The sequence below is a fragment of the Jaculus jaculus genome, chromosome X (assembly GCF_020740685.1).
Source record: "Jaculus jaculus isolate mJacJac1 chromosome X, mJacJac1.mat.Y.cur, whole genome shotgun sequence".
In the NCBI taxonomy this organism is placed as follows: Eukaryota; Metazoa; Chordata; class Mammalia; order Rodentia; family Dipodidae; genus Jaculus; species Jaculus jaculus.
The window spans coordinates 60,198,377-60,223,850 of record NC_059125.1 but is presented as its reverse complement, the minus strand read 5'-3'; the positions used below and the strand labels follow the sequence as shown (position 1 = coordinate 60,223,850).

Sequence of the window (25,474 nt, the reverse complement as noted above, 5' to 3'; positions counted from 1 at the left end):
GTGCTGTCACCAGCTCTTCATTTAGTTAATACTCAACCTGGGACAATTTCAAACCATTTGCTATAGTTACCAGTAAGTGTTCCTGAGCTATTTTTTCCATATTGAAGTTTGAAGTACATCCAGTCATATAAAGTAGGAGGGAATGGAGATTAGATCCATATGTGTTAGGATAAATTATAATGGCAAAATATGGCCTCTGAGTCAAACCTGGATTTAAATATCTGATACATCATTTATTCTCTGGCCACCTGAGCCAGGTAGTTCAACTTTTGATTTTCAGATGTTCATATCTAAAATGAAAGCAACAACAGAACTTTCCTCATAGATTGTTGTACAAAGAAAATTAGATTGTATTTGTAAAGTGTCTGACATGAAATAGTGTTTATCACTCTGTCCCTCCATCCTCATCTGAATTGTCACTCCAGTGTCTCTTACAGAAAAAAAACACAAAAACAAAAACAAAAACTTGATACAGGCCAGTTAACATCCTTACCTTCTTTACTGTTTTATGAAAGAAGAGTTGTAACATTTCAGGACCCGGACCTATAGGATCCTTGAAGTATAGAGATTAGGAAATATTACGTAATATATTTAGGACACATATCTTTTAAAATGCACTTAGTAGATTGCAGCATCCAAGAATAATGTCACATAGAAAATCACCTTCTTTTTCCAGCCTCTCAGACCAGTTTTTGAGAGTTCTTTCCACTTTTTATATATGGAAAAGGGTAAAAATGATGAATAAGCATTGTAAAGAAATATATTAATGAAGCTAGCTGTTGTACCAAATGGAGAAATAAAATAGAAGCTGGTATTGTAAATTAATAATGACCATTTACTTGGCTTTATTAGGCTAATCTGTTGTCTTTCCTAAATTTCATAACCACCAGCTTCTTCATTGTTTATTTTAAAGGTATGGCCTGGCTATATAGAAGACTTTGCATGGAGCGAGGGATCCCCTGCCTCAGCCTCTTGAGTGAATGCTGAGATTAGAGGCCTACACGTGTGTGTGCTCAATATCTGCTTTTTTGTTTCTCTTTCAAGTTGTGAATATATTTTGAAATTTACAGAAGGCTGATCCTGACCCTGCTGACTGCTCCATTAGGTCAAAGGGTTTGATCATTATTCCAGTATAAAGGATGACAGACAGACCCAGCAAGCTGATAAACATCAAAACCACAGCTAGATTACCCCAAGATGAAGAGCACTATTTGTAGCTATCCTGCAACTCCATTTAAGTCATCTGCTAAAATAAATGAATCTAAGATTCCAAGTTTCGTTTCTTAAGTCTTCCACTGGGAGTAGTGATAATAGGCTCTGAGAATACCCAGAAAGTTGAGATAGCATATTAAATAGATCACAAACTCTGTAGGGATTGGACCTAGGGCATGGAACATACCAAGCAAGCTTCTACCAGTGAACCCCAGGCTAGAGTTTTGTTTGAGTAAAGATGTAAATTTCTTTCAGGAGAAGCATGGTATTTAATTTTCCTATAATGATAGCGAACATGGATTACTTTGGTTTTATCTATAGGATTTTTTTCTGAGAATATTGTTGATTAAGATTTTCAATCTAGGGACTGGAGAGATTGCTTAGTGGTTAAGGCATTTGCCTGCAAAGCCAAAGGATCCCAGTTTGATTTTCCAGGACCCGTGTAAGCCAGATGCACAAGGGGGTGCTTGCGTCTGGAGTTTGTTTGCAGTTGCTGGAGGCCATGGCTTTCCCATCCTCTTTTTTTCTCTCTCTTTATCTCCTCCCCCTCTCTCAAATAAGTAAATTAAAATATATATATATATTTATATATATATCAGTCTTGGGATAGAGAGAAGGCTTAGCAGTTAAGGCACTTGTCTGTGAAGCCTAAGGAACCAGGTTTGACTCCCCAGGACACACATAAGTGGTACACATAAGTGTACAAAGTGGTACATGCATCTGGACTATGTTTGCAGTGGCTAGAGGCCCTGGTGATACCATTCTCTCCCTCTCCCTCTCTCTCTCTCTCTCTCTCTCTCTCTCCCTCTCTCTCTCTCTCAAAATTAAATAAATACAAATATCAAAAAGAAAAAAATGTTACAATCTGACTCCATTCTACCAGTAATGCTATATATCAAATAAGGAACAAGAAAGAGTGCTTGGTATAAATGCATACTAAAGAATCATTAGGGCTGGAGAGATGGCTTAGTGGTTAAGGCACTTGTCTACAAAGCCAAAGGATCCAGATTTGATTACCCAGGGTCCACATAAGCCAGATGCACAAGAGGGCACATACATCTGGGGTTCTTTTGCAACAGCTGGGGGCCCTGGTGTGCCCATTCTCTCTCTCTCTCTCCCTACCTATTTCTCTTTCTCTCAAATAAATAAAGAAAAATAAAATATTAACAAATGAATTATTATGCAGTAGACACTTCTACATACATTATCTATAAGTCAATCCCTATAATGTTTTATGTGGTGCTGAAAATGAAACGCAAGGTTTTGTGCATGTAATACATTTAATTTTTTTTAAAATATTGTTTATTTATTTTCAAGCAGAGAGGGAAAGACAGTGAGTGTGAGAGAGAATGGGCATGCTAGAGACTCTAGCTACTGCAAACTCCAGATGCAGATGCCACTTTGTGCATCCTGCTTTATGTGGGTATTGGGGAATTGAACTCAGGTCATTAGTCTTTGTAGTCAAGCATTTTAACCGCTGACCAATCTCTCCAGCCCTACATTAGAAACTATTTGAAGGAGTAATTATTCTAAGTGAGGCAAGATGAGACGATGGAACTACTTACAGAAGGAGCTAGACTTCATTTCTGGCCTATATGGCTGGCTTTAATGTCTTTTTTCCTCTAACATTTAATTATGAAAATTTTTAAACAAAATTGAAAGACTTTACTTCCATTTAAAATTTTTTTATTTATTTGAGAGACAGAGAGAGAGAGAGAAAGAGAGAGAGAGAGAGAGAGAGAGAGAGGGAGAGAGACAGAAGAGAGGGAGAGAGAGAAAAAAAAACAGACAGAAGGAGAGGGAGAGAGAGAACGGGCATTCTAGAGACTCCAGCCACTGTAAATGAACACCAGATGCATGCACTCCCTTGTGCATCTGGCTTATATGGGTCCTGGGGAATCGAACCTGGGTCCTTTGGCTTTGTAGGCAAGTGCCTTAATCGCTAAGCCATCTCTCTAGCACTTACTTCCATCTCTCTCTGTCTTTTGTGGTAAAGTCTCACGCTAGCCCAGGCTGACCTGGAATTTACTAAGTCGTCTCAGGGTGGCCTTGAACTCACAGTGATCCTCCTACCTCTGCTTCCCCAGTGCTGGGATTAAAGGTGTGTACCACCACACCTGATGGTCTCTACATTAAAAAAAAAAAAACACCACATTTATTTATTTGCAAACAGAGAGAGAGAGAAGAGATACAGAGAGAATTGGCACACCAGGGCTTTTCAGCCACTGCAAATGTACTCCAGATGTATGTGCCACTTTGTGTATCTGGCTTTAGTGGGTATGGGGAAACCAACTCATGTCGTTAGGCTTTGCAGGCAGTCACCTTAACCACTGAGAAATATCTCCAGCCCCTATCAATCCATTTTATCTTTTATGTATTTCAAAGTAAAATGAAGCTGTGTCTAGCAGTGTATGCCAATAAACTTTGAAGTTTGAGGCAGGAGTATGTCAAGTTTGAGGCCACTGTGGGCTGAGTAAGACCCTGTCTCAAAAATGGGGGTGGGAGGGCTGGAGGGATGGCTTAACAGTTAAGGCACTTGCCTGTAAAGTCAGAGGACCCAGGTTGGATTCCTCAGGACCCATGTTAGCTAGATGCACAAGGGGGCGCACCTGTCTGCAGTTCGTTTGCAGTGCCCATTCACACTTTTGCTCTCTCCCTCTCTTTCTGATTCTAATAACAAAATGGGGGTGGAAGATTACTTTTGCTTCCTTGTCTAATGGTGGCAAACTGTGCTTCCATGTATATTGACATGGATATTCCTTTTATTGCTATTTTACTTATAACCAATGGAGCCAGATAAAGCCTTTTTGCCAGATACTGGGTAGTTACTGACACTCTTTGAGCCTCCTGTTACTCATGAAATCATTGAGGAAAATGAATACTGTGGTAGTTGTCTTTACTCTGGGTTATATCTAGCCCTGGACCTATGATAGTCCATTCAGTTGGCTATTACAAAATATCATAATGGCTTATAAACAACAGAAATTTATTTATGGTTTTGGATGCCAAAAAGACAAAGATCAACACACTCATAGAATTAATGTGTGATGCATGCCCCCTTCCTTACTTGGAGACCACTGTTTTGCCTGTGTGTTCTCATGGTATAAGAGAAAATGACATTAGCTACACACATTCATGAAGAGTCTACCTTCATGACCTAATTATATCCCAAAAGCTCCACCTCTTAGTATCATCACCTTGGGTATTAGGATTTTTTTTTTATTTTTATTTATTTATTTGAGAGCGACAGACACAGAGAGAAAGACAGATAGAGGGTGAATGGGCGCGCCAGGGCTTCCAGCCTCTGCAAACGAACTCCAGACGCATGCGCCCCCTTGTGCATCTGGCTAACGTGGGACCTGGGGAACCGAGCCTCGAACCGGGGTCCTTAGGCTTCACAGGCAAGCGCTTAACCGCTAAGCCATCTCTCCAGCCCGGGTATTAGGATTTTAACTGACCACATGTATATATCTTATGGTTAATACAAATTCAGTGAGTAAAACCAGGAGAAAAGGTAGTGAAGAAACATTTCTTATTGCACTAAGTACAAGAGCACTGGGGGATACTTCCCAATGCACTGTCTTCCAGGCAAACAAAGCAAGAGGATTGTCAGGTGCCACCCCAGATAATCCCAGCACTCAAGAGACCAAGGCAGGAGAATTGCCAGTTCAAAGTAAGATGGGGCTACATAGCTAGACTCTGTCTCAATAGAGAAGATTAAAATAAATAAATAAATCAATAAAAGTATGTGGCTTTTTGGAGAAAATTCATCCATATCCATATGGGAATCCAGGAGAGATTTCTCATCACATGTACAGGCAGGTACATTCTTGAGCATGTTCAGCTAGAAGTCATGCTTCATACATGGCACACTGAAAAAAGGGTAACAAAAATGCCTAGGAGGGGCAAGAACTTAATATTACAATAAGTAAAGTTTACTCCAGGTCACCTAAAAGGGACAGTGGAAGACAAATGAGAAACCTTGGCTGGCTCCCTGTAAATTTTTCTGATGAGCCTTATTTGCACTACATAGCAACTTTAGCAACAGTTTATAGTCATTAAAGGAGAAACAGGCTTTTATGAAAACATAGGTAATTATCCTTAAAAGCACATGCCTAGTGGTTAACAATTTCAATTTTTTGTTATTGCTAATATTTGTTCCATAGCAAGTTATTCTTTCTGAGGACTGTGAGGTCACCATGGCTGAAAGGGAACCAATTTCAAATTCCCCATATTCCTTTAAAAGCATTTTCTAAAATTCATTTGCCTGACAATTCACCTCCAATTTTCCTTCCCAACTTCCCTTCCCTAATCCCTCAGAAGGAGAGGCATGGCTCTCAAAGATTGGGAGTCTTACTATAATGCCCTGGTGTAAAACCTTTGGAGCTAAACAAAGGAATCAGCATTTCAAATACTCATGGTGAAAAATAAATGAGGTTGAGAAATATTTTATTTCTTTTGTTTTCTTTTTAGAGGAAACTTCTTGAACTCCAGGCCCTTATACCTTTTCTATCCTTCCCACTAGGAGTTGCATTTCCAATCAAATTTTGCTTACTGATAATAATCACAGCATATAAGAATTTTAAAACTGTTGTTTTAGGTATTTGTGTGAATAATTGCAATTATAACTCAATTCAGGACCTATACTTGAATCCTAATGGCCATAAGGAAAAAAAAAGTCAATTTCTATTTATATTTTTGTTGCAGAGAAATTCAATATGGGAATCAATAGCAGACTTCCAAATATAAAAATACATTAAATAGAGTAAAATTCGGCGGGGACCATGTACTAGAGATTCCATTCAAAGGAGAATTTAAATGGCTGGAACAACATATATTTTCAGGGTTAAATGAGAGTTTACATTTTATTTTGCTCTGAATGGTTAAAGTTGAGTGTCAAACTAAATATCTTTAAAAGAAGCATGAGTGGTGACACACACCTGTAGTTCCAGCACCCAGGCCACAGTAGGGAAGATTTCAAGGTCAAGGCTAACCTGGGCTGAATAAATGAGTTCTGGGAAAACCTGAACTTCACTATGAGATGTTGTTTCAAATCATCCAACTAAACAGGGCTGCCAAGATAGCTCAGCAGATAAAGGCATTTTCCTCTCCCCTAGGGCCTCCATCCACGGCAAATGAACTCCAGATGCATGTGTCCCTTGTACATCTGGCTAATGTGGGTACTGGGGAATTGAACCTCGAACTGGGGTCCCTAGGCTTTACAAGGCAAGTGCTTCACTGCTAAGCCATCTCTCCAGCCAAGTTTTCTCCTTTTTTAAACAGTCTGGGATCCCAATTCCTGAAATAGTGCTGTCTATAATTAAGGTGGGTATTCCCATCCCAAATTAACTTAATCTAGATAATCCCTCATGGACATGCCCAGAGTTTCCTAGGTAATTACAGGTCTTGTCAAGTAGACATTGTAACCACTACTAACAGTACCTGTACAATAGAAACTTCCCTTTAGTACCTGTATTTCTCCGCCCTTGGTGTAAAGCTCACTTGGAATATTTTTCTATAAAAGATAACCTTTCTGTCTTTATTTCTCCATTCCTTTCTTCCTTCCTTTTTCTCTCTCCTTCCCTTCCCCTTCTCCCTCCTTTCTCTCTCCCTCCCTTCCCCCTATCTCTTTCTTAGTCCTAGAGTTCAAACCCAGGATTATAGCACAGACTTAAAATCTAACACTCTGCATGATCAGGAAGGTGGATTCCCACGATTTTAAGGCCAGTGTAAGTTATATAGCAAGACATTGTCTCAAAAAAAAAAAAAACAAACCCAAAACAAACAAAAAACTAAACAAACCAAACCAGATCCAAACAAAACACAACACCAAACAAACCAGTTCCTTGAGCATGCAGTGTGAGTGATTAACCAACTGAGTTACATTCCCAGCCCACCCTAGCTTTGAAAATAATAAAAGTAAGAAGCAAGGCTTGGGATGTATCTTAGTTGGTCAAGCACTTGCCTAGCATTAATAAGGTTCAACACTTCAAACAAACAAACAAACAAAGTAAAAAAAGTCCATTCTTGGGATGTGGATATTTCTTCATTTTTAGAGGATGTTTCCTTATTGAACTCTTTATTATTCTCTGGTGTGTTCACAATCAAGAACAGTATCTTGGGGCTGAGGAGATGAGTCAGTGAGTAAGATCCTTACTGCCTAAGCATGAGGACCTGAGTTCAGATTCCCAGTACCCACGTGAAATGTGGGAAATGGTGGCACATGCCCATGATCCCAGCACAGGGAAGAAGATAGGAGGATGTCTGAGGTTGGCTGGCTAACTAGCCCAATCAGTGAGCTCTGGATTCAGTGAGAAACCCTGTTTCAAAATAAGTTGGAAAGCAATAAAGGAAGACAGCCAATGCTGACCTCTCATATATACACACATGTGGAACCACATTAATACAAATATGTAATTACATGTGCAAGACACACACAATCTCTAGAATTAGTCAGGTTAGGTATGAATTCAGACCTAACATTTAACTACCTGTGTATCCTTGGGTGATTCAATCTCTCTCTGACTTCATTTCTCTATCTTGAATATTTTATTTTTATTTACTTATTTGATAGAGAGAGAGAGAGGGAGGGAGGGAGAGAGAATGGGTGTGCCAGGGCCTCCAGCCGCTGCAAACAAACTCCAGCTGCATGTGCCCCCTTGTGCATCTGTCTAATGAGGGTCCTGGAGAATCGAACCTGGGTCCTTTGGCTTTGCAGACAAACGCCTTAACCACTAAGCAATCTCTCTAGCCCTCATTTCTCCATCTTTAAATGAGCATAATAATATCAACCACATAGGGTTCTTTTGAGGACTCCTGAGGTAGTTTATAGAATTACAAATTAATTGCATAGCAGGTAAAAGAGTGGCTCCTCCGCAGACATAAACGTCGAAATTATTGGAGCCCATGAACATGTTATTTAAAATGAGGAAAGGGGGGATGGAGGGATGGCTTAGTGTTTGGGCCACTTGCCTGCAAAGCCAAGGGACCCAGGTTCAAGTCCCCAGGACCCACATAAGCCAGATGCACAAAGTAGTACGTGTCTGGAGTTCATTTGTAGTGGCTGGAGGCCCTGGCGTGCTCTCTCTCTCTCTCTCTACCTCTTTTTCTCTCTCAAATAAATAACTAAAAATAAAATATTAAATATGGGAAAAGGGACTTTGCAAATGTGATTAAAGATCATGAGGTGAAGCAAAGAACCTGGATTATTCTGTGGTCCCAGTGTAATTATATGGGTCCTTAAAGAGAAAAGGTGAGGCAGGAGAATCAAGATTACAGTGATGCTACACGAAAAAGACTTGACTGGCCATTGCAGGTTTTGAAGATTGAGAAATGGTACATCGAGGATGAGGGTAGTTTCCAGGAGCTGGGAAAGATCATTTCTGGCTTCTTATTTCCATAAATGTAAGATAATAAATTTATGTTAATTCAAACCACCAGGTTGTTGGTAATTTGTTACAGCAGCAATAAGACATTATCAAAGGTGGCTTAGATGTTATTACTCTATTACCAACTCCTTTCATTTCTGCCTTTTATTTCATTTATTTATCTATTTAATTTAATTTATTTATTTGAGAGAGAGAGAGAGAGAGGGAGGGGGGGAGGGAGAGACAAAGAGAATGGGCGTGCCAGGGCCTCCAGCCACCTTAAATGAACTCCAGATGCAAGCACCGATCTTGTACAGCATCTGGCTAACGTGGGTTTTGGGGAATTGAACCTGGGTCCTTTGGCCTTGCATGCAATCATCTTAACTGCTAAGCCAGCCTAGTTCTGGCTTTTCTTAACTGTCTCACAGTAATTTATTGTAAACATGTTCACAAAATGAAACAGTGCACACTGTTTTCCAGGTTTTCTGACTTGTAGCTTCTCAATCTGAAAGCAGCTGTCTTAAAGAGGAACCTCAGTTCTACAGTAGACAATGGACAAGAAACGTCTGAGATAGGCTGCAAGACCATTTATAAGCTCCTTTTAGATTCTCCATCTACATATGGAGGAAACATATTCAGGAAAAAGTTAAATCCTAACTATGCCTCTCTTTGGTAGAGAGGATTATTAGCTCAACGAAGATCTTACAGAAGGACTCAAAGCCCATGGTTATTAGTGTTTTGTACTAGGAAAGAAAAAAAAAAAAACCCAGGAAAGAAAGAAATGAGGAAAAAAGTTGGCAGGTCAAAGAAGGGTAAAAGAGGGAAGGGAAAAGCAATGTACAATGTAGTGAAATAATGGGAAGTGAGATATCATCTCTCATCATCCATTCTTTCTGGTGTTTTGCTGTAGTTACGGGAACTTCGCTGGCACCCTGGAGAGCCAGGGCCTTACACCTGCCCCTCGGAGCCGGGCGCTGCCAACGCGCCCGAGGCAGGCTCTGGAAAGCATATCCGGGAGAGCTGCCACTCCGGAGGGGCGGTGGGGAGACTTGCAGGGAGGAGTCAAGGGGCGTGCAAACGGAAAGACTACATCTCCCAGGCCGCCATGCTTTTCAGCTGGAGTCCTAGGGCGCTGACTGCTCCCCAGTTTCCGTAGGGAAGCGCCTGACTACCTCAGCTATTGTGCGTCGCGCGGCCGCCCTCCGTGGCTCTTCCAGCTTTGGTGTCTATGGAGGAAGGCAACGTTTCCTTGCCGCGGGGGCTTAACCCTTCCGGCGCCTAACCGGCCAGCAGGCCCGCTCCCTGGGCTAAGGAAGTACTCAGCAGCTGGCGGCCCCGGTACCGAAACCCTGGGACACCGCGACGCAGGTTGAAGGGGGAACCCCAGCGCTCTGCTTGGCCGGGGCGGGGCGGGGCGGGGGAGTTGGCTTTCAGAAGGGGGAGGGGACAGTAGGATCCAGTTTGCCCGCGGAGTTCGGCAAAGGAAATCTGCTGCAGGCGGGGAGCGAGCGACGAGAAGCCGGGCGGAGAGGTGGCTGCCCAGCCCAGCTCAGCTCCCTCCCGCAGACACCCTGGGCGGGCCAAAGTGCAGCCGGGATTCTTTTCTCCTGCCAACTAGTGGAGGAGATGCTTAGGAGGTATGCTGCACACTAGACAGCACCCCGTCGGAATCCAACTGCACTGGTGAGCCTTCTTGGTCACCCGAAACAGTCCGCGGACCGCGCGTCCCTCACACACCGGCTCGCGCTCCGCCGGAGTTTCATTGGAACAGGTACCTGTCCTCCAAAGGGAAGGAACCTAATTCGAGCAATCACTGCGTATACTCCATCTACTGTGCCACTGATGCTCTCGGCCTTTGTTTCCCCCCATCCCCAGTCCCCGCTATCAGAACCATGGGACATCCCCCGCTGGAGTTCAGCGACTGCTACCTAGACAGCCCCGATTTCCGCGAGAGGCTCAAGTGTTACGAACAGGAGCTGGAGAGGACCAATAAATTCATCAAAGACGTGATCAAAGACGGCAATGCGCTTATCAGCGCTATGAGAAGTAAGTGGAAGGATTCCATGAGCTGTTTTTGTGAGTCGGTGGTTCTGGCCTTTAAACCTTTCTACACGACTGGAGGAGGGAGGATTTGGTGTGACTCAACCTATGTCTGGAGGCTGATTGATTTCCAGGCTTTGGAGAGTGGGGTCATTACAAGTGAAAAGTGGTAGATACAACCAAAACTTTGGGTCTTTCCCTTTAGTGGCCTTGATCTTATAAGACATGATCTGTAGCTGTGCCAGTGACCCTCTTGCTTTGCAAGTATTCTTACTTAAAGGATGGTTATTTGAAAGGACAGTATCTCTATACTGTCAGTCATATTCAGCACCCTTTTCTGAGACAATATGACATCTATGCTGACCAAAGTATTTCTCCAGCACCTCACAAACAATTGGGAATTAAGGTCAGCAGCTTGAGTAATGATTTCATCTTAGTCTCTGGTTACTTGCAGATAAGTGCGGGGGCAGTAAAAAATTATCCATGCCAAATTCTTTTCCAAGGAGAGCACCTTTATTCCAGTGAACTTTTTTTTTTCTTTCAACTTGCTGAGCTATGACTTAGGTTAAGGTCAGTCCAAGCTCAGAATTAATTGGTTGAATTCACATTGAATTTTCCTTCATTGTGGAACAAAGACTTGTTTACTTCATGGCACTTCATGGCCCTGGGGATAAAATACAGGACTAGGGACTCAGCTGTGGGACCCTTGTTCCCTCCTCCTCTGTGTAGATTTTTATTTCTGCTGGTTGTCAGGAAGCTGGGAGAAAAAGAAAGAATAGCAAACATGCCCAATGAGAGTATAAGCAAGCTAACTCTTTGTGCCCAAGTATGGAGGGTAATGATTGAGTGGAGGGGTGATTAATGAATCTTGTTTTCTCTTCTTGGCTAAAAGGTGACTGTGAAAAGTAAAGTTGCTGGCAAAGGATCCCCTCTATGCTTAGATCTTTGTTTTGAGTGAATTTTCCCCTAAATGCTATGCTTGCATCAAGTGTGGGCTCTTGCTCAGGCTTCTGCAGCCAAGCAAGAGTAGAACCTTGGAAGCTTTGGCACCATGGGTACTTCTCAGCGAGTATTTCTTGTGTTGCTCTTCTGATTTGTCATTCATTGTCTGTCCATTTTGATCTGAATCTATGAACTGTTGAAGTTCCTGTGGGTCCTTTGATTGAGTTTAATCATTTAATGATTTGTTCTCTTTTGCTAAACTCGTGGTAGCACCCTAAAGATGGGGTATTTGAAATGCTGATCCTTACAGACTTGTAGGCAAGATTTGGAGGTGTGTCCCCACCTAATAGAGTTCATTGAAAGTTTAGTGATATGCAGATTGTGCCAAGGAAAGTCATGGGTTCATTGGAAGGAAAGGAGGGAATGTTTAGATTGTTTTCTTATGGTAAACTGTTGCAGTATTCTGAGTCAAGCAAAGCTAATTATAAAGTGCTAGGAAGGAGGTGGTTTTATGAAATGCATGGTAAGCTGACAGTGTTTGTGTTTAAAAAATGTCCAGTTAAGGCATATTAGAGAGATTACAATCTGTAAGAAAAAACCAAACCAAACAAACAAAAACAACCCCCCAACACACACACACACAATAAAAAATATAAAAACTGTTCAGTGAAACATTTAGGGAAAGGGCATTTTCTTTTCACTGCTGGTATTAAACCCAAGTCTTTGCATATACTAGTTAAGTATCCTATCATTGACTTACATCCGTAGGCCTTGGATTTTGGAAACAAGGTCTCTATATGTAGTGCAGACTGACCTTGAACTCTCTGCCTCAGTTGGGTTTATAGAGGCATTTACCACCAGGACTGGGCGGGTATTTTGTAAGGTATAGGAAAGTAGTGAGTTTAAATCTTTCCATCTTTTTTAAGACTAAAAGTAGGAAGAGTCAGCAACTTCCTTGGGATTGGATTTTTAAGACCTGGATTACAGTCTCGGCTTCCCCATTGTGGGATCTGATATAAACCACTTCACCTATCACATACAACTAATTCAAAAATTAAGAAAAAATGTATAAAGAAAGGTAAATTCCAATTTGATAGACATTGGATACCTTTACCAAATTATGACAGTGTACCCCATAAATTTGTATGATAAAAAATGATGGTGATCTGGGAATGTAGCTCAGTGGTAGAGCACCTGCTTAACTAGCACATGAAAGGCTCTGCATTCCATTTGCAGTACTAGAAAAAACAAGCCATTACTAAAACAATGGTGGTAAGTATATCCATATCATAGGACTGTTGTGAGGCCTAGGAGAATAAATAGAATCTACGTGCTTTGAGGTGTAAAGGCCTAAGAAATGTATATTGTTCATAATACATCTTTGGGTCACTAATACAGCTATTGGTGAATGTATAATTTTATTAGAGTTAAGAAGGGAAATGCATAAATGGAAGTTGCTAGAAGCAAAGCCTTTTTTGTTGTTATCATATGAGAAAATGTCACTGTGTTGGCACATTGAAGCAATGAGTTTTTTTTTTGTTTTTTTTTTTTTTTTTGGTTTTCTGAGGTAGGGGTCTTGCTCTAGCCCAGGCTGACCTGGGCTTGGTCTCAGGCTAGCCTCAAATTCAAAGTGATCCTCCTTCCTCTGCTTCTCAAGTGCTGGGATTCAAAGGTGTGTGACACCACGCCCAGATAGCAATGAGCAATGAGTTTTGTATTTATGTGTGTGTGGTTCCACCTTAGCATCTGGAGCCTGGCAAGAAAATACAGGAAAATAATTGATGCCTTTTTATTTCATTACTTTGCCAATCAAATCAAGTATCTAGTGTGTCTGCAAACCAATGAGACATGAAGCACTGTGCTGCAGAAATCAGTTGCAATTTTCCCTCAAGTTGTTAAATAAGGTGAAACTTGTTTTCCACATTTCATCCCCTTGTGTCTGGTATTATACAGAGCTCTAGGCAACTGTGTGTGATGATTAACTCATTCAGTGTGGTTCTGTGTGAATACTTAAGTTTCTTTGGCTCAGTGTTCAGAGGTAGCTGATGTTATAAATTGTAGCCAGACTGTCTCCCTTCTGGGAATGATTGAGAGTTCTCCTTTCTTCTTTTTAAATTTATTTTTATATACTTTTAAATTTTTTATTTATTTATTTATTTGAGGGAGGGAGGGAAAGAGAGAGAGAGCGAGAGAGTGAGGGAGAATATGGGTATACCAGGGCCTCTAGCCACTGTAATCAAACTCCAGACACATGTGCCACCTTGTACACCTGGCTTACATGGGTACTGAGGAATTGAACCTGGGTTCTTTGGCTTTCTTTGTACACAAGCACGTTAACCACTAAGCAATCTCTCCAGCATGTCCTTTCTTTTAAGTATGAACTATTTATAATTTTTAGAGAATTAAATGATTATAACTTAAAGTAATAGAAAATAAAGTCCCCTATCATTCTAAAAGATGACCATTGCCTATTTTCACTTTGTCCTTTGTTGTTGGGTTTGTTTGGTTTTCCCTTTTTTGTGGTGCTCCCAGGGTCTTGCACATGCTAGGAAACCACCCTACCACTGAGCTCTATTCTCACCCCATTATTATTTTTTTTTCTAGGCAGGATCTCACTCTAGCCAGGGCTGACTTAGAATTCACTTTGTAGCCCCTGGCCCACCAGGAACTCACAGTGATCCTCCTACATCAGTGTAATGATTAACATGCCCAGCTCTCCCATCCCTTTTTTCAGTTCAGTCCTTTTGATGTTATTGAATATTTCCTAAGCACTTGGGCAAGGCATTGAATAATAAATGTTATGGTTCCTTGCTTATTACCCCAGGCAAGATGAGACACCTACTATATGCTATATATAGTTCATCAAGGACATACTATTCATTCAAGAAATACTTGTGCATATACTGAGTTCAAGTAATTGTTCACGTGGCTGTAATATATGCACAGTGAGTCAATGATAGATATTGTCTTCAAGAAGTTCTGAGGCTGGTAGAAGAGACAAGACATATATAGAAATCATTGTTACATAAAGTTGTGTAAAGTAGTAAAGAACAGAGCCTTCAGAGTTTAAAAGTACAACTGAACGTGATGGTTTAAGATTAAAAGTAAGACAGTTGGACCATTGAATGTGATGTTAGAGGGAGAGCTCATTTCTAATGGGTGCCTAGGGGAAAGCGAGGGGTGAAGTAGAATTGGAGCTGGGAAGAATTAATGACACTTATTAGTTGTTAAGCTGTTCCTATATACCAAGTGTTACTTTTGTTTGTGGTTGATACAGGGTCTTATTTCATAGCCCAGGCTTGCCTGGAGCTTAGTATGTAGGTTAGGTGACTTCCAACTCTTGGAAATCTTCCTATTTCAACCTCCTGAGTGCTGCTAGTATTATACACATGAAGCACTATGTAGCCCAGGTTACCATCAAACTTGAAATCCTCTTATCTTAGCTCATGAATATAGGGGTCACACGAGTGCACTACCATGTGTGCTATAATATTTTTGATAGCGTAGGTTCAACAGACCTTTTTGCAAAGTTCCATATAGTACATATTTTAAGTTTTGATGTCATCTGGTCTCTGGCAACTAACTCATCAATTCTGCTGTTGTGAGAAAGCAGGCACAGAGGAATAAATAGAATGAATATTCCAAAACTTATTTTTTGATATTGAAATGTGATTTTGAGATACATTTTTCTTGTGTATGGGAGTATGAGTGCATGTGTGGAGGTCAAAGGGCAGTCTCAGGTGTTGGTCCTGCCTACCACCTTGTTTGAGACAGTCTTTGTTGTTTGTTGCTATGCATACCAGGAACCTGACTCACAAGCTTTCAGGGATTCTCCTGTCTCTGCCTCTCACTTTATCATAGGGGTGATGACATTTATAGACACTTATGCTATCACGTTCTGCTTTACATGGGTTCTGGAGATCTGAACTCAGGCTATCATGCTTGCATAGCAAGCCCTTTAAACTACTGAAACATCTTCCCCAATCCCAGATACTTTTTATATATCATGAAATATTATCCCATTGAATTTTCAAATATTTAAAAATATACCTGGTTATGGTAGCATGTACTTATAACCCCATTATGCTATAGCTGGGTGTAGACTGATAAAGTATTCAAAACCAGCTTGAGCTGCAGAGTGAATTGCAGGTTAGCCTTGGTTATACAGTGAGACACAGTGTCTATAAAATTTCAAACAAAAGCAAAAAACCCTAAATAAAAACATTCTTACCTCTACCTTGGGGAGGGTGACATACAAAAATAGATAGAAAGCTGGAGTTGTCTTACCAGCTATAGTTTTCAGAACTCTACTACAGTAGTTTAATCCTATAAGACCTAAGTGGACTTTTCCTGGTAAAAAGTGCATGTAAAACTCTTAGCACAACATAATGCCACATCTCACTTTTTCTAGTAACTCATTTTTGTGCACTATTATTTGTGCCTTCTCTATATTCAAGGATCTCAAATTCTATGAGAGGCCAAGGAGAAAACAGAACTCTGAAGCTGCTAGAAGTAGCTTAGTAGGTCTGGAGTTGATAGGGGAAAATATAGCAGCCTCACCATCCCCTTCGAAAGACTGAAATGCTCTTAGTTTTGAAAGTTTTCCCCCTAGATAGTCTTGCTATGCTACTTAGGATGGCCTTGAACTTTCAGCAACCCTCCTGCTTCAACCCCTTTAAAGCTAGGATAACAGATATGTGTCACAATATCCAGCCATATATTTTTAAAAATATTCTAGCTAAATAAAATTCTATTATCATTTTTTTTGCAGCTAGGAATTGAATGTAGGGTTTCACACATACTAGGCAATTGCTCTACTAGATTACCATACTTGAGCTAGATAATGTAGCTTTTCTAGTCTATGAGTCTTAGACTCCAGCTAGGAAACTGGCAGGTGAACAATCTCCAGGGAGAAATTCTTGGAAGACTTGGTACCATTTACAATTAGCAGAGGAAGAATAGTGGCACAATGCAAAAATGATAGCTGGGTATGGTGCTGGTTCTTCTATTAATGGGATCTGTGGCTTTGGTAGTCATGTTACTGTGACCTGTTTATTTTTTATTTTTTAATTTTTTTTCCGAGGTAAGTCTCACTCTAGTCCAGGCTGACCTGAAACTCACTATATAGTCTCAGGGTGGCCTCGAACTCATGGCGATCCACCTACCTCTGTCTCCCAAGTGCTGGGGCTAAAGGCATGCAACACTATGCCTGGTGATGTGACCTGTGTTTTTATAATGATTGGGAAGCAGCAGGGTTCTGTGTAGCTTGATTATGATTCCACTGCATATTGTAGCTTAACAATTTCAGAAAAGAATGTTTAGACTAATTATAGAACCCTATTTTTATTCCATCCTCAGTTACAAAGAGAGTTTAAAGTTACCCTGGGTTATATGAGACCCTGTTTCAGAAAACTAAAACTAAACTAATTAACTAAAAGAATACAGCTGGGCGGGCTGGAGAGATGGCTTAGCGGTTAAGCGCTTGCCTGTGAAGCCTAAGGACCCCGGTTCGAGGCTTGGTTCCCCAGGTCCCACGTTAGCCAGATGCACAAGGGGGCGCACGTGCCTGGAGTTTGTTTGCAGAGGCTGGAAGCCCTGGCGTGCCCATTCTCTCTCTCCCTCTATCTGTCTTTCTCTCTGTGTCTGTCACTCTCAAATAAGTAAATAAAAAATTAAAAAAAAAAAGAATACAGCTGGGGGTAATGGGGCACATAAGTAATTCCAGTACTTAAGAAATGGAGGCAGGTGGATAAAGGGTTGAAGAACATTCTCAGATTTGTAGATGATTCGAAGCCAGCCTGGGCTATATGAGACCCTGTCTCCAAAAAAATTTTTGAAAGATAAATTCTTTTTTTTTTTATTTTTAACTTTTTATTGACAACTTCCATACATATAGACAACATACCATGATCATAACCACCCCCTCTTCTCCCATCCCAAATCCTGCTCCAGTGAATCCCTTTAGAAAGATACATTCTTTATCTTTAGCTGACTAAAGGAGAATTAATATAATTCATGAGTTTATGTCATTTTAATAATATAGCCTTATACTTCAAAAAAGTCACTTTTGTACATTATATACTTTAATTTTCATATCTTTTTGTTCCTTTTTACTATAGTTGTGAATAAATAGTGAGCAAAGGCCGGGCATGGTGGTTCACGCCTTTAATCCCAGCACTCGGGAGGCAGAGGTAGGAGGATCACTGTGAGTTCAAAGCCACCCTGAGACTACCAAGTGAATTCCAGGTCAGCCTGGGCTAGAGTGAAACTCTACCTCAAAAAACAAAAAACAAAAAACAAAAACAAAACAAAACAAAACAAAAAAATAGTGAGCAGTAACCATGCCATACTTTGTCTTGAAATTTCCTCTATCATAAACATTAGTCCATTACTTTGAATTTATGCCCACTCAGGTTCTCAGGACATGGGCAGAATACAGTCACATTCTTTACAAGAATATAACTTGTATAATTTATATCCCAGTTTTTGCAATAGAGTCCTTGTTCCCCTTTGAAACCTTGTGAGCCATGCCACTACTGACTGCATTTCTGTCAATGTTGTGGTCTTTCCAACTCCCATCATAATGGCCCTTTAAGCTCTGATTATAGCATTCTAGGGCTTTCCTAGCCCATAGTTCCAAACTGTTCCCCACTCCTCCCTTGAAAATTTCCAAAGGCCTAAGAACCACATGGTCATGTTTATCAGAGCTATAGTCCAACCTTCTCAGTACCAGTGTTCTGTATTAGTTACTTTGTTATTATTTTCCCAATAAAACACTGCATAAATTGACAAGGGTGGATTTTACATGGTTAATCTCTGTTGTCCACTTGACAGGGTCTAGAATCACCTACAAGAAAAATCTCTGGGCATGTCTAGAAGGGAATTTCTAGAACCAGTTAATTGAGGGGAAAATCCACCCTTACTGGGCAGCACTATCCCACAGATTAAGGTCTGGGAATGAATAAAAAAAGAGAAAGCTAACTAAGCATCAGGATTCATCTCTCTGCTTTCTGACTGTGGATTGAATGTGACTGGCTGCTTTATACTCCTGCTACCATGATGGACTGTACTCTTAAACTTTGAGCCAAAATAAACTCTTTCTTCTTTAGGTTGCTTTCTTTCAGGTATTTTGTCCCTGCAACAGGGAAAGTTAGCCAATACAGCTATCTTTTCAGTTCTTTCTTTGTTAATTATGACACCTATCTAATGTGTGATTGCTTTCCTGAGACAATGAGTTGTCTAAAACTATGCTATTACCTAGCTGTGTGACCTTGAGTAAACTTTGTTTTGTCAACCTTCATTTTTCCATTTATAAAATCTGGGGTTTGTGAAAGCTTATGAATGGAGTGGTGACCACCAAACAAGAGACCCTGTCTCAAAATGAAGTGGAAGGTTAGAAATGACCTGAAAATTGTTCTTTGATCTCCACTCATGCACTGTGGCATGCACCTGTACTCACACACATGGACATACACAGGAACACACACACACACACACACACACACACACACACACACACACACTCACACACACACCAAATAACTAAATAAATAATTAAAAAATAAGGTTTATATATCTTGAAGGTTCTTTCTGTTTCTTTTTCAAATATTTTATTTATTTACTTACTTATTTGAGAGACAAAGAGAAAGAGGAAGATATAGAGATGGAGAATGGGCATGCCAGGGCTTCTAGCTACTGCAAATTCTAGAAGCATACACCACTGTGCATCTGGCTTACATGGGTACTGGGGACTCGAACCTGGGTGCTTAGGCTTTACAGGCAAGTGCCTTAATCACTAAGTCATCTCTCTAGCCCTCTTCCTGCTTTTATCATTGTTTTTTTTCCAGTTAACACCACCTTATTTAGATAAAACATCTGAAGTGATTCTGTCTAAATCAGGGCCAGTATAGTATGCTTTTACTGGAAGAGAGTAGGCCCAGGGAAAACTCAGCTAATTATCTAGTTAGAGTAAATGAGTTGAATCATGCTGGCTTATTATGACTCTATACTTATTGAATACTTTTAGGGGGGATGCGGGGGAAGAATTCAGCTTGATGCTTTTCAGTTCTGACATGAATAACTGTGGTGAGGAAATCCCTTTGTGGTGGATGTAATGCTATGGTGTAAATGCCAGAGTTAATGTTATTGTACATTTTCACTCGATAGGTATCTCAGTGATATTTAATCAGTGCCTTTGAGCACACAGTTATTTTATAATTCCAGAGTAACTTGATCAGTATAATGGATGTGTGGTTTAGGACTTGTGATACTTTATATTGATTGCCAATTTGACAGGACCTAGACTCACTCATGAGGGATTATCTAGATTAGATTAGCTTCTGGGCATGCCTGTGACGGATAATCTTGACTAGGGTAATTGCAGTATAAAGACACACCTTAATTGCCAGTGGCACCATTTCATAGGCCAGGGTCCTGGAGTGTATAAAAAAGAAAGAACTTGGCACATGCATCTAGAGTTTGTTTGCAGTGGCTGGAATCCCTGGGAGTGCCCATTCTCTCTCTCTAGGTTCCTCTCTCTTTCTCTCTCTCCTAAATAAATAAATAAGTAAAACATTTTAAAAAGGAAAGAACCGACCAAGTAGTAGCATTCATTGCTTTCTGTTTCCTGTGCTACCATGTATTGTGAATATCTAGCTCCATCCTGCCATACTTTCCTCACCATGGTTAAACTTTCCATTGAAATCGTAAACTGAATTAATCCCTTTTTCTCCTATAAGCTGTTTTTGCTTTCCCACCAATGAGAAAGTAACTGTTATAAGACTCATCTTAGTAAATATGAATCAGTGGGATTCAATAGGATTTAATGGAGCTGATATGGCCATATATATTAGTCACTTTCTCTTGGCTGAGACAAAACACCTAACCAGAAACAGCTTATGGGAGGAAAGGGTTTAGTTTCCAGGAGAAGTTTCATCATGGCAAGGAAAGTATGGCTGGAGCAGACAGCTGGTACCATATCTTCACATCAGCAGGGAGAAAGCAGGCAAACCAATCCTTACCAAGCAGGGCTGGATCATAATACCTCTAGGCCCTCCCCAACTGACAAACTTCCTCCAGCCAGATTCCACTTCCCAAGCTCTCTACAACCTTCTCAAATAGTGCCACCATATGGGGATTAAGGACTCAAACACATGAATCTATTGAGGATATTTTACATTAAAACTACCACATCATATTTGTCATAAGGCCTCAGAAGACTTACATGTCAAAGTAGTTGGACTGAAGGTACTGTGGGAACTATGATGGGAAGGTGAAACAAGCTAGACTTTCAGTGTGACCATTTATAAGAAACTTCATTTTAGGGATGGAAGAATGGTGGTAGATTATTGAAGACTTTAGCCTGACTTACCCACTGAATGAATATATGTATGTAAATTAATTAATTTAAAAAACATATTTTAAATTAATTAATTTATTTGAGAGAAAAAAAGAGGCAGAAAGAGAGAGAGAGAGAGAGAGAGAGACAGAAAGATAGATATATACATAGAGAGAGAGAGAGACAGAGCAAGAGTGAGTGAATGAGAATGGGCATGCCAGGGCCTTCAGATGCTCCAAACAAACTCCAAAAGTATGCACCACCATGTGCATCTGGCTTATGTGGGTCCTGGAGTGTCGAACTGGGATCCTTTGGCTTTGCAGGCAAATGCTTTAACCACTACGCCATCTCTCCAGCCCCACTGAATGAGTTATTAAATCAGACTTAAGAATGATGAAAAATACTTTTTCAGCTTCATTTGTTTAGTATTATTTTTTAAAGCATAATCAAATTCTCTTGTTTAATCTTGCATCTGTTTCTCCTATCAGTTACTGATAAGAAGCTCTTAATGATTTGAAAAGTACACACTTTTCCAGGGGAGTACCCTGGAACTCTTACGCTGATCTTTTCTGGTTGGCTAGAGGATCCTTCTGACACACTACCAGACTTATTTCCAGTGCTAGACCTTGGGCCATGTAAAGTCAATTCAGTTTAATTTAACAAGGATTTACTAATTTCATACTGTGTGACAAGTACTTTCCTGGAAGTTGAGGATATCGTGGTGAATAAGGCTGCTATATGCTCTGTTATTTTGGAACACACATTAAATATCTAATTATGCACTTAAGTAATTTCATATCAATTGCAAGAATAGCTATGAAGGGCAAGTTAAGGATAAGAAATATATTCTGTTATACCTTAGGGAGTAAGGATGTATGGGGTGAGGAAAAAAAGCTCAAGAGTGAGATGTGGTATTTATGGGAAAGAACAACCAAAAAATAAAAAATAAATAAATTAAAATATGTTTCTAGACAGGGAAACATGAATATGGTATAAATTTAAAATATATGAAACAGTAAATATCTCCCTACATTTAAAAATTTGTTGATCTGGGCGTGGTAGCACATACTTTTAATCCTAGTACTTGGGAAGTAGAGGTAGAAGGATTGCTGTGAGTTCAAAGCTACCCTGAGACTACATAGTGAATTCCAGGTCAGCCTGGGCCAGAGTGAGACCCTACCTTGAAAAACAAACAGTTACTAAGGTAACTAAGCAGAGATATTAGTGGCTATATATTATGAGGAATTCAGACACTGCAAAATTGGTCCAAGAAGAATACTAAACAAATAACAAAAATCATAGCAATGGGACCTAGGGGGCAGAATCTGACTTTAAGTATATACATTATATTGCCTGAAATGTCTCATTTTTAAGAAACTTAAAAAAGTCACACATCAGGCTGGAGAGATGTCTTAACAGTTTAGTTGCTTGCCGGCAAAACCAAAGTACCTAAGTTCCATTCCCCAGTACCCACATAAAGCCGGATATACAAGGTGATACACTAGAGTTCATTTATAGTGGCTAGAAGCTCTGGCCTGCCTGTTCTCTGTCTCTTTCTCTCCCTCTTTTTTTCTGTCTCTCTATATTTTTAAAAATATATTTTAGTCGTGTGTGGTGGCACACGCCTTTAATCCCAGCACTCAGGAGGCAGAGGTAGGAAGATCACTGTGAGTTCAAGGCCACCCTGAGATTACATAGAGAATTCCAGGTCAGCCTGAGCTAAAGTGAGACCCTACCTTGAAAAACCAAATATATATGTATGTATGCATGTATGTATGTATGTATGTATGTATGTATGTATGTATATGCACACGCACACACACACACACACACATATATATAATTTATTTATTTATTTAAGAGCAAGAAAAAGGCAGACACACACAGAGAGAGAGAGAGAGAGAGAGAGAGAGAGAGAGAGAGACAGAAAGTGGGTGTGCCAGGGCCTCCAGCCACTGCATACGAACTGCAGATGCGTGCGCCCCCTTGTACATCTGTCTTACATGGGTCCTGGAGAGTCAAACTGGGATCCTTTGGCTTTGCAGGCAAATGGCTTAATCGTTAAGCCATCTCTCCAGCCCTTTTCTGTCTCTCTTAAGTAAATAAATAAATATCTTTTCTTAAAAAAGCCACACATAAATGAAATAGGAAAGTAAGGTATATATAAAAGGCACAAAGCAATCACCAGAGACTGATGGTCTAAAGTGGTAGAATTAAAAAAAAAATTAAGCCAAGTATTATAACTGTGTTCAAATATACTTAGGTTCATGGAAGTGAAGGACACCATACCCAGAGAGAGCTAAAGGAAAGCATGGAAACAAGGTCTCAACAAGTAAACAGTCATATCCGTTACTTTCTTGTTGCTGAGACAAAATGCTCAGCCAGAAACAACTTATGGATGGAAAAAGGTTTAATTTGGCTTTACAATTCCACAGGGTAGAGTCTATTGTGGTGGAGAAGGTGTGGTAGAGCCCAGCAGACAAGAAGCAGAGAAGGAACACCTAATAACAGCCCCCAAATCCACAACAAAAGAATTAAAGTGAAGAATAGGTAATCTCAATATAGTAGTTGGCATCTTCAATGCCTTACTTTCTTTAGATCAATTAGGCCAACTTAAAAAAGGGTAGAAAGCCAGGTGTGATGGCACATGCTTTTAGTCCTAGCACATGGGACGCTGAAGTAGGAAGAGCTCTGTGAGTTTGAGGCTAGCCTAGAAGTACGGAGTGAGTTCCAGGTCAGCCTGGGCTAGAGTGAGACCCTACCTCAAAACAAAACAAAACAACAACAACAACAAAAAACCACTACAACAAACAAAAACAAATATCAAAGGATAGAAACTTTGAACAACACTGTAAGTCAATTAAACCTAGTGGACATCCATAGGACACTTCATCTAACAACAGTAGAATATATATCTTTAGGTACACATGGAAAATTATCAGGTACACATAGAAAATAACCAAGTATACATAAAATACTTCATGGTGGGGATGGGGAGATGACTCAGTGGCTAAAGATACTTGATTGCAAAACCTGCTGGCCTAGGTTCCATTTCACAGACTCATGTAAAACCAGATGCACAAAGTGGTGTAACTCTCTGGAATTTGTATGCAACAGCAAGAGGCTCTGGTGTACCCATACTCTCTCCTTGCAAATAAAATAAATAAATAATTAATTTAAAACGTTTTTATGGCTGGGGCGATTGCTCAATGGTTAAAGGTGCTTGCTTGCTAAGCCTGACAGCCCAGGTTTGATTGCCCAGTATCTATGTAAAGCCAGATGCACAAAATGGAACATGCGTTTGGAGTTCTTTTGCAGTGGCAAGAGGCCGTGGCATGTCCATTTTCTCTCTCTCTCCTTGCAAATAAATAAATAAATGAATAAATAATTTCTATTAATAATTTTTGTTAGACTGGATGATCTAAATTGTCTGATCTTAGTTAATTCACAATGCATATCTAAATAAATTTATCCAACGTATGTTTTCTAACCATAGTTGAATGACATTAGAAATCATCAGCAGAAGATTATCTAGGAAACATCACACTTCTAAATGATGTATCAAATAATATATCACAAATGATATTAGAAAATAAAATGTCAATGAATAAGTAGTGAAACAACCTGCCAAAACTTAAGGGATGCAACAAAAGCAGTACTTGGAGAAATTACAACACAAGAAAGGTCACTATTCAATAAAACTAGGAATGAGAGAGAGTGAGAGAGAGAGAGCGAGAGAGAGCAAGTGAGAGCACATGTATGTGTGTATGTGTATTAGGGTCTTTCTTGGACAGGGTCTAATGGTTACATATAGTCCATATTGACCTCAGATTTGCTGTGTAGCTGATGATGACCTTGACCTTCTGATCCTCCTGCCTCTACCTCCCATGTGCTAGTATTACAACTGTGTGCATATGACTCTAATACCCAGGCAGTCCACCCATATTATTAGGTTATAAACACTCATGTGGCACATACCTATAATCCTAGCACTTGGGAGGCTGAGGCAGGAGGATCAGAGTTTTGAGGCTAGGTTAGGCTTCCTGATGAGATTCTATCTAAAAAACAAAGACTCAAAATCAAAAAAGAAAAACAGTCAAACCAAATTAAGCTAAAATAATGAAAACAAAACACCCCAAAACCTCAAAGGAAGAAGAGAAAGGGTAAATATGATTAGACCACATTATATGCAAGATTAGAACTGTCAATGAAACAGCTTTGTTCTATTGATATATGCTAATAACAACCTAACCTGAAAACAAATGCGAAAATACACACTCAGCAAACCAGGTATAGAAGGCAGCTTTCTCAAGCTCATGGAGTGCATCCACAGCAAAGCCATAGACAATGAGGATAGACTGGGAGCTTTTTCTGTAACATCCCAGACAAGAAGAGAACCTTGGATTACACAATGATCATATGTGATATCAGACAAAGGGTAAAATAGTTAAATCTTTTTTGTGATGGAAATGATTTTATCCAGAAAATGAAAAGTGAAGTCTATTCCCATAGGATGGGAAAAACTATTTGAAAAGTACATGTTTGTTAGGAAACTTACTATCCAGAGTGTGTGTGT

At 40.0% G+C, this 25,474-nt stretch overlaps 1 protein-coding gene across 4 annotated transcripts in view; it reads left to right on the top strand.

Annotated features, from left to right (window-relative positions):
* Positions 1-9,712: 9,712 nt before the first annotated feature.
* The window catches only part of Ophn1 (oligophrenin 1), a 344,008-nt gene continuing 328,246 nt past the window's right edge, over positions 9,713-25,474 (top strand). For 2 of the 4 annotated variants that reach the window (XM_045140247.1, XR_006634604.1), the window contains exons 1-2: positions 9,713-9,947; positions 10,455-10,625. In XM_045140247.1, coding sequence (XP_044996182.1) covers positions 10,472-10,625 — 154 coding nt within the window. In that variant the 5' untranslated portion in view covers positions 9,713-9,947; positions 10,455-10,471. Of the gene's footprint in view, positions 9,948-10,052; positions 10,351-10,454; positions 10,626-25,474 lie in introns of those variants that run through there. The other 2 variants (XR_006634606.1, XR_006634605.1) reach the window with 2 other exon arrangements.